Here is a 10,445-nt window from a genome sequence, read left to right on the forward strand (position 1 = left end):
AATCCCCCATAATAATGAGTGTAGAGTATTTAAATTGCAAGCTAACTAACATATCTGACAATGAGTGTAGTTCCCCAAATACAAAACCTGGGGGACAATATAACACACAAACAATCCACCCCTGGACTCTAACAAATAATAACTCTATTATGGGAAATTCCTAAAAGACACTTCCTAAAAATAAACAATACACCCTCACTCCATCTTGTTTTACCAGGTGTGTCTGTTCAATGTATCCATAACTAACAGGGAAATTTGATTTTGTATAACTAAATCATAATATAGTGCCATGACAAAGTGTTTAAAAAATGTCCAGCTTAAACTGACCTATAATGTCAAACAAATAATCCTCTTTTTCCTGGATGGATCTAGCATTCTCATAGCCCACCTGGAGCCCCACTTCCTCATTGATTCTCTTACCATTAACAAACATGCTCGGGGCTACCTGACAATAAGTCAGAGTCTATCCAACCCTTTCTCTTTGCCAGCATTTCTTTATACCAGCATACCTACCCCTACCTAAAATCACTGGAATAGAGTTCCCCAATGTCAAGGCATCTGTGAATAATATTATAATGCTTATCACCTTTAGAATATGGCACCTACATTCAAGAATAAGCTTAAACAGAGCACTGTAAAACCTGGCCCCTATTAAGTCTTTGTCTACTAACTTTGCTGCAAGCTTACAGATCCTCTGGCCCACATCCAGCATTCAGCGTCCTACAAAGGGGTCCAGAAAGGCACAAGCCCTTTCATGGGCCCTTAAGTGGGGTCCACCTAAAAGGGCTTCCTCTTATGCAGGCATCACTGACTTCTTATGATGACATCATAGGAGTAAAACGGGCATCCATTAGCTCAGTTGCTGATTGGGAATCTAGCAGCATCAGCAGGGTAAAGTGCATTTAGTGCAAATTCAGGGGCATTGGAGCAGCCAGCTGAGGTGAGTTGTCAGCAGCTCAATTGCTGGTGGCCTAAACGGGCCGTATCTTATTCAGGTACCACTTACTGGATTAGGCACTAGCCCCTTTGACTCATCTCATCAAGCCAAGGAAATGTATGCATGGGAACATTGCTATACAAATTTTACAAGTTTTACATAGCACAATAAGGGGAATAGAGCTATTGAACTAATGCCATTTAACACAAACTAATAATTGCACAAATTAGTGACTTGGCCCCATGTGGAATTCAATATGAAGCTGAATTTAGGAACTAATTTGACATTTGCAAAACAAACTTCAAATCCTCAGGTATCAATGCCTCATAAGCCAAACAACCCCCAAAGATTTATAATTATCCTCCCAAATCCAAACCTTACGCATTTCTGACCAACAGAAGCTGGGCTGTGCGCTGTAGGAGGATCAGACAGTCTGAGGTCTCTGCAAGTCTTCAACCCATCTCCTATTAGGTGTTTTACTGACAGCAGATCTCACGTTTAGTTTCTCTGTGTGGGTATTCTATAGGTGTGACAGTCCTTACAGGTCTGTGATGGATTGGTAGGAATACGCTGGGTGCACAGACAAGGTGAGTTTTCCAGGAGTGGAGACTTTCAACTCTGCCTTTTTATAATATTTATATTTGGGTCAGGATGCTATAAGGGATGCATTTTAGGGCTGTAGAATGTTAAAACCACAGTAATTTTATGAAATGAAAATAAAACTGTATATGATTAAATATTTAACAATAGAAAAGCAGAGTCTCTGTAAATCTGATTTGATAACTCAGAATGCAGCTGTCTGTTTTGTGACGTTATCAGAGTTTTAGCTGCTAACAATAAACCAGCAGTAAAATCTGGAGCCACCGTGGATAAATTCCTGCTTTTTCTCTGAATTAAATCAGTATTTTTGGAATCAATTACTCATGAGAATTTGTTTAAGTGGCTAGTTGGATAAGCAAAAAGAGGATGGAATTATTAAGGAATATTAATTAGCAGGAATAGCTACTCAGCAAATCTGGTGCTGAATGATATCCTTTTTTCTTTAGGAATGCAATTATTTTGCAATTAATACACAACCATTAATCATTTCCATAGCATACCTAGACACACACAGCAGTCTGCAGACACCTATAAGAGACAGTGCCAGCTTGGGGGAATTGATAATCTAGTCAAGACAAAGGGCAAGACAAATAAAAGATTTCAGGAATTTAATTTATTATAGAAAAATTGGTTAATGTCCACAAATCCATGAAAATGGAAAACAAATAGGGTGACATAAAAAGGGATACATAGAAATCAGGAATGAGATATTACTGGGTTATACTTCAGGCACTGTATCTCTATCCCTATTAACCAATCAGGAGCTTCAGGTTCCAAAGAGCTTCCACCAGTTCTAATGCATTGTAGACAACACTGAGAGGCCAAAAAGAAGAATCTAGAATGGATAACTTATCCCATTAAATTTAGCGGTTTAAATTATCCTGGACATTCAATGGGATAAACATCTGGCTGAACATCCCCAATTAAAGTTATGCAGTTACCTGTAACAAGAAAACATTTAAACCTAACTGTCCATCTTTTGAATATCACTAGTTAGGTCATAAATTATCCAGCCTCATGTAGCTGGATAACCTAAGCCTGAACCAGCTATATTTAAAAGAATATAGTTGGTCAAGGGAAGCTGCAGGACCAAAAAACAAAAAAACAAAAAAACAAAACAAAACTGCTTTGCAGGCCTAGAAGCCCATATAACAGCCCCCACCCACCTAAACTATGGCAACTGCCAGGCTGCGCATCCCACCCCCAAACCCCTCTATATAGATTTAAAAAATTAAAATGGTCCTGCACTGACCTACTACCCTCCACTATCTAAGAACCGTAAGCCCTGCCCTGGGCTGTGCTGCTGTTTTCTGGCCAGTGCACAAAAATTGTGGTGAAAATTAGGCAAGGCTGATAACATCAGACAGATTACTCAGAAATACAAATAACTTTATTATTAAAAATAAAACACATACAATTGTATGGGTGCCCTTTTCTCTCTACTCTGAATAGTGAGCAAAATAAGTGAGCCTTGACTGACAGGAGATGATACCTTTATAGCATTCAGAAGGAATTTTCCAACAAGTTCTGCACTTTTGCAAGCCTTCTTTTGTTTTGCTGTTGCAGTTCACTGACTACCAGAGATAAGAAGAAATTAATTTTGAAATTCATAGTTAACAGGGAAAAACGCTGTGTAACTATCTTATCTTTGCAACTCACAGCTTGCCTCCTAATGCTCCCAGATTGCACCTTTCTTATTAGGCTAAATCTTATCCAGATAAAGACTTCTTCAGCTTACTTTTGGCAGTTTAAGGAAGGAGGATATTCAAAATTTGCCATTTAAACAGCTTTGAATATTAATCTTTTAAGGTTTAACAGAGGTATTCTTTCCTCACTTTCGTTTTGAACTGAAATGGAATAAGTCAGAGTGCATGAAAAAACTAAGTCTGAAATCGAATAATTCTTATTGGGACATGAGAAATGGCCATAAAAAAGCAAATGTGGTTTCACAATCTAGAAGGATAAAATCTGTACTGAACACTTCTAGTACATCTAAAAGATATTGAACATTAAGATCTTACCAAGACAAATCACACCAAGAGAAATTAAACCTACTGGAAAGTGAAATCAAGGATTATACACCACTAGACATCCATGTAACAATATATATTCTTATATTCCACATCTTCCAATAAATAAACAAATAAATTTGCACACTCTCTCTCTCTTGGCATGACTTGGGGGTTTTCCTGCTTTGTCCAAGTTCAGAGCTTAAAATACTATGCCTTGCTTCCCCATGGACTTTAATGGGAAATAAATAAATGAATGACATGATAAAAACCCCAGATAAATATTTTGGCTCCAAACCAAATGAAACAAATCACTGAACCAAATGCACCAAATCAAAAGATCTTTTCATGCACATCCCAGAGCAAAATAGAACTAAAATGATTCCTCTTACTGTTCACCATCTGAAAAAAAGAATATTCAAATTCTGGTATCACCTCAAGCACTCACTCTACTACTATGCATACCAAAAACAGCACAAAATCCTATCGATGAAAATACACCATTGCAAATATTTCCACATGTCCTGGTACACCAACAAATCCCCTATTGGGAGGCACAGATTGGAAAACAGAACAAAGTGGATTGCTACATATCCCTATACAGATATTATAAGCTAGCAGAATGCCTCAAATTGATCACTCAGAAAAAATACAGGCATCGCTCAACAAAATATAGAATACAGACCACAAAATTAGAAAAAGAAATATGCAGACAAGACTTGAACTGGAAATTCCATGAAGCCAGACTCTTCCTGTAATACAACACTGGAGGAAAAGAAAAGCAAGTTTGTTTACTGTAAATGGTGTTTCCTTAGATAGCAGGATGAATTAACATCCTCTAGGCGTCACGAGGCGGAGCTTGCCAAAGCTGTTACAGAACTTAGCTCTGTCCAGCTGCCCTGCCTGCGCAGGGGTTTCTGTGCAGCCTCAGTCTGTATCATAGCAGAAAAGAAACATTAGTATGTGCTAGCGCAGCTGTCCAGAGAGGCGGGTGGATAGCATGGCTAATTCATCCTGCTATCTACGGAAACACCATTTACAGTAGGCAAACTTGCTTTTTCCCGTCGATAGCAGGGCTGAATTAGCCATGCTATCATGGGGGTCCCCAGCTCCTGGGTTCATGAGGGGCTGTGTTTTTCACCTTTACCTGCTCGAGCATAATCCCTAGGGGTGTGCATTCATTTTGAACTTAAATGTAAAACGCAACTTTTTTTTTTTAACTTAAAAAAGTGATGAGGCGAAAACGATCGGATTTCCAACTTATTCAACATAGCTATGTTGAATACGTTGGAAATCGCGATCGTTGATCCTAAATAAAAATTTAAACCCCTCACCCTCCTTAATCCCCCCCAAAACTTACCAAAACTCCCTGGTGGTCCAGCGGAGAGTCAGGAAGCCATTCCTCCCAGTGGTTTTGCGAGGAGCACGTGACGGCCGCGTCACGTCGATGACGCGGCCGTCACGTGGTCCACCGCGGTTCCGCTCCCGGACCCCTCGTCTTGAACAAACGGAACTTTTGGCCAGCTTGGGGGGGTCAGGAGGCAGGAGATCGACTGCAGGAGGTCGTTCAGCGGGGGTTCCAGACCGCCGCTGAACGACCTCCTGCAGTCGATCTCCTGCCGGCGCCTTTTTCCGTACGGAAAACGATTCGTGGCAGGAAATCGCTCCCGGAACCCCGCTGGACTCCCAGGAACTTTTGGCCAGCTTGGGGGGGCCTCCTGACCCCCACAAGACTTGCCAAAAGTCCAGCGGGGGTCCGGAACGACCTCCTGCATCGAATCGTTTTGGTCTATGGCCGCTGCCATTTTGCGGTGGCCATTTTGCAAAATGGCACCGGCTGAAGACAACACGATTCAATTGAGGGGGCCGTTCCGGACTGCCGCCGTTCCGGACCACCGCTGGATCCCCAGGTAATTTAAAGTATTTGGGGGGGGGGGGTTCGGGAGGGTGGGGGATTTAATTTAAAGGGTCGGGGGGGGGTTTTAGGGGGTTTTAGTGTGCCGGTTTTCCTGCCCTCCCCCTTCCCCCGATTTACGATTTTTTGACGATAAATCGGGGGAATTGGTATTGTATCGTGGCCCTAATGATTTTTGACGATTTAAAATATATCGGACAATATTTTAAATCGTCAAAAACGATTCACATCCCTAGTAATTAATAAGCAATAGTAGCTTGTGATTTATCTAATGTCTGAATACTTGCCAGGTACTTGGGACTTGGTCTGGCCATTGTTGGAAACAGGATACTGGGTTTGATGGACATTTGGTCTGATCCAGTATGGCATATATTATTTTATTATGTTCTTAAGTATAACATATAAACTATTTAACACATACTGCAAGGCTTGGTTGCAACCTATAACCAAAAAACCAGAATCACAAAGCAGTATAATAGATCAAAGCAATAAAACCTCATGTTAAAAATCTCTAAAAGATTGTTTAAAAAGGAATGCAATAAATTATTCCAGCATGCACATATATTTCTATTACAAATACAATCCATATTGGAGAAACTGGCTTTTCTACCATCAGAGAGACATATCAAAAATATTCTCAGTATTGGAAGCTTGTAGATTTTAAAGATAGTTAAGACTTCCAAATGGGGCAAATCTCTCCTTTACTCCTTCCATTCTCTTCTCTCCAGATGCTAATACATCTAAGAGCTAGAAATAACTTTCACCTAAACTAAGTTACAATAATATATATTATTCTAACATGTAGTACAACATTTTAATAAAAAATGACATGAGTTGTGTGGCAGCTTATAGAATAACCAATTTCTTGAAGCATGAACTTTCAAGGACAGTAGCCACTTCGTCATTTTTTTTCTCTACCAGGCTTTCATGGCTATTCCTCTAGAGATTATTCACAACATTTTAAATAATTTCCCAATACAATATGAATTAGAAAAGATGTCTTATGTACAAATAAAAAGCCCCATCAAGTATGTTGTCAGAGCTGGAAGAATTTAAATTACATCCTTCAAATTAATAAGAAATAAGAATTTCCAATAGCACCTGAATCAATATTTCAAAAAAGTGAAAAGAATGCATGATGAAAAAATTGTATACAGCATTTAATTGTTCATCTGATTGTCAACTCATTTCAACTCATTTTAATTTTTGCAGGTATTAACAATAAATGGAAACTGAAAATCATACCAGAGTGACATCATTCATTCTCTCAGGAATGTCGGATTTTCCAGAATATCAGATCACACTCTTCTTGGTGTTTTTAACTCTGTACCTGCTTAACTTGCTAGGAAATATTGTCATGATGGCATTAATAGTCACTGACCCTAAACTTAAAACCCCCATGTATTTCTTCCTCTGTAACTTGTCCTTTGTGGACATGTGTTTCACCTCTGTCACTGTCCCTAAACTATTGGCCAACTTCCTTTCCAAGAGTAAAGTCATTTCTTACCCTGGCTGTATGGCACAGATGTATTTCTTTCTTGCTATCGGTATTAATGAGTGTTTTCTACTTTCAGCAATGGCATATGACCGGTATGTGGCTATTTGCAATCCTCTCCATTATGCCTTGGAGATGAGCAGGAAACTTTGTAGTCTGATTGTGACTGGTTGCTGGACAATTTCTAATCTTCATTCCATATTACTCACTTTGTTGATGTGTCGGGTGTCATTTTGCAAGTCAAATATCATTGACCACTTTTTCTGTGACCTCCAGCCATTGCTGAAGCTTGCCTGCTCTGATGTCTCCACTAATGAACTAGTAATGTTTATTGAAGGAGCCACGGTAGGAATGAGCACCTTCCTTTGCATACTCATCTCTTACATTTGCATCTTCTCCACCATACTCGGCATCAAGTCTGCTGAGGGAAGATGCAAAGCTTTCTCCACCTGTTCCTCTCACCTCATTGTGGTCATCTTTTTCTTTGGATCTGCTTTTTTTACCTATTATCAGACTTCTTCTACCTATAACCAGAAAAGGAACTGGTGGGTTACTGTGATATACACAGTTGTCACACCAATGCTAAACCCATTCATCTATAGTCTGAGAAATAATGATGTGAAAGGAGCTCTAAGACGAGCAATAGGTAGAATCATAAGAGCTGTTCAGAAAATGTAAAATCTCTGCTGTAATTAAACATTATTTATTTATTTATTTAGGATTCTTATATACCGATATTCTTGTTACAAGTTACAAATCACGTCGGTTTACATTACAACAAAAAACCTGTGCAAGAGAATGCATTACATTAAAACAAGAATGCATTACATTAAAACATTAGATGGTGTTCTGTTTTTTGTTATCTTTCACATTTTATTTATGCATAAGCAATTCTTGTCCTAAGTCAAGTATAGGGTAAATGCCAAAGATTCTAAAAAAGGATGTGCATAATTGAATCTGGGCCTGTAGTCATGGAAATGCACTGAACCAATATGCAAGCAAAACAACACAAAAATGGAGTCTTCAGCCATGTAATGATCTTGGCAATTTCATAGAGGACTGGGAAGAAATTGCAATTGTTCTTTCCTATCAGATATCTGACTGATCTCACAATATGTTAGAAAACCGAGAACAAACAAAACTGTAAGTATGTCCTTGGTGAAAATTTTCTATCCAGCCATGAAACTAGGTATGAAATAGCAACTATCCACTGATGAATTTCATTACCCATAGTGAGAAGATACATATGCATCTGGACTGAGATCCCACCAATCCTGTGTTTATAGACAGTAGGGGTGTGCATTCGGATTGACTGCATTAGTAAAACGCAACTCATATTTTTTTTTTACTTAAAAAATTGATTCGACATAAACGATCGGATTTCCCACATATCGAACATAGATATGTTCGATATGTGGGAAATCGCGATTGTTGAGCCAAAATAAAAATATAAACCCCCTCACCCTCCTTAATCCCCCCCCCCCCCCCGACTTACCACAACTCCCTGGTGATGGAGCGAGGAGTGAGGACGCCATTTCTGCAATCCTTGGCGAGAAGCATGTGACGTCGGCGGCACGTCGAGTGACGCCGGCGTCACGTGATTCCCGGCTCGTTCGCGCCGGACGGCTCGTTCGGCCCAAAAAGAACTTTTGGCCAGCTTGGGGGGGTCAGGAGGCCCCCCCAAGCTGGCCAAAAGTTCTTTTTGGGCCGAACGAGCCGTCCGGCGCGAACTTGCCGGGAATCACGTGACGTCGCGTCTGAGTGACGCGGCGCCACGTGATTCCCGGCGAGTTCGCGCCGGACGGCTCGTTCGGCCCAAAAAGAACTTTTGGCCAGCTTGGGGGGGTCAGGAGGCCCCCCCAAGCTGGCCAAAGTTCTTTTTGGGCCGAACGAGCCGTCCGGCGCGAACGAGCCGGGAATCACGTGACGCCGCGTCACTCGACGTGCCACCGACGTCACATGCTTCTCGCCAAGGATTGCAGAAATGACGTCCTCACTCCTCGCTCGATCACCAGGGAGTTGTGGTAAGTCTGGGGGGGGGATTAAGGAGGGTGAGGGGGTTTAAATTTTTTTTTTGCACATATGTACATATACCCAACTCATTGGATTTTTTTTATGTCCATATTGGCCGCAAGTGGGACCCCCTTTCGGACATAAAAAATATGAACATAAAATTTTGCTCTGCACATCCCTAATAGACAGTAGTGACTTCTAATCAAGATTGATGTTGGATCCTATGGAACTGAATATGAAATGAGGTTCCAAACAAAGAAAAAGACTCTGATCTGTACAGATTATGGGCATTTTTATAAGTGATTTTCCTAATTGGACTTTTCACAATTGATTTTTTCCAGGGGATTTCCTTTCCTAAAACTTTGACTTCTGCATTTCACTATACCCATGAAACTGCAAGTCTAAGATTGAATTCCATGCTCAACACAGCCTGCTCTGCAAATCTTGGAGAAGGTACCATGCTAACTTTTTCCTGAAAGAACTAAAAAAGTCAAGAACTTATTTACTCTGTTCCTGCCAGCATACTTCACAGATATGTCTATGAGGCCTCTGGATTCTACTTTCCTGTCATTCACCTACTGGAGATTTGCTGGATTTTCCCCATGGATTGCTGAGACAGGTCCTAGATTTCTGCAACAGTGTTACTCACCAGTGACTAAGGATGAGATAAAACTAGCTTAATTACCTTTCTGCTGGGTTATTTAGCTTGGCATTGCATAATTACATATAGAAACATAGAAACATAGAAATGACGGCAGAAGAAGACCAAATGGCCCATCCAGTCTGCCCAGCAAGCTTCCCCCACCCTTTCTCTCACACTTATCTGTTTCTCTTAGCTCTTGGTTCTAATTCCCTTCCACCCCCACCATTAATGCAGAGAGTGGTGATGGAGCTGCATCCAAGTGAAATATCTAGCTTGATTAGTTAGAGGTAGTAGGGGCAGTAACTGCCGCAACAAGCAAGCCACACCCACGCTCACCCGCTTTTACCCAGACTATGCTATACAGCCCCTATTGGTTGTTTATCTTCTCCCCTGCCGTTGAAGCAGGGAGCTATGCTGGATATGCGTGAGGTATCAGTTTTTTTCTTCTCCCCTGCCGTTGAAGCAGAGAACCAAGCTGGACATGCATCGAAAGTGAAGTATCAGGCACATTTGGTTTTGGGTAGTAACCGCCGTAACAAGCCAGCTACTCCCCGCTTTGTGAGTGTGAATCCTTTTTTCTTCTCCCCTGCCGTTGAAGTTATGCTGGATATGCGTGAAGTATCAGTTTTTCTTTTCCCCTGCCGTTGAAGCAGAGAGCTATGCTGGAAATTCGTGATGTATCAGTCTTTCTCCCATGCCGTTGAAGCAGAGAGCCATGCTGGATATGCGTCGAGAGTGAAGTATCAGGTACATTTGGTTTGGGGTAGTAACCGCCGTAACAAGCCAGCTACTCCCCGCTTTGTGAGTGCGAACCCTTTTTTCTTCTCCCCTGC

At 41.0% G+C, this 10,445-nt stretch overlaps 1 protein-coding gene across 1 annotated transcript; it reads left to right on the forward strand.

The window, feature by feature from the left end:
- The first annotated feature begins 6,686 nt into the window (after positions 1-6,686).
- Positions 6,687-7,634, forward strand: LOC115098667 (olfactory receptor 1L4-like). Its single transcript, XM_029615464.1, has one exon. The coding sequence runs from the start codon at positions 6,687-6,689 to the stop codon at positions 7,632-7,634; it is 948 nt and encodes a 315-aa protein (XP_029471324.1).
- The last annotated feature ends 2,811 nt before the right edge of the window (positions 7,635-10,445 follow it).

The sequence above is a fragment of the Rhinatrema bivittatum genome, chromosome 1, assembly GCF_901001135.1.
Source record: "Rhinatrema bivittatum chromosome 1, aRhiBiv1.1, whole genome shotgun sequence".
In the NCBI taxonomy this organism is placed as follows: domain Eukaryota; kingdom Metazoa; phylum Chordata; class Amphibia; order Gymnophiona; family Rhinatrematidae; genus Rhinatrema; species Rhinatrema bivittatum.

Coding starts and splice junctions, on each gene's coding strand:
- LOC115098667 (XM_029615464.1), top strand. CDS start 6,687: ATGGAAACTGAAAATCATACCAGAGTGACATCATTCATTCTCTCAGGA.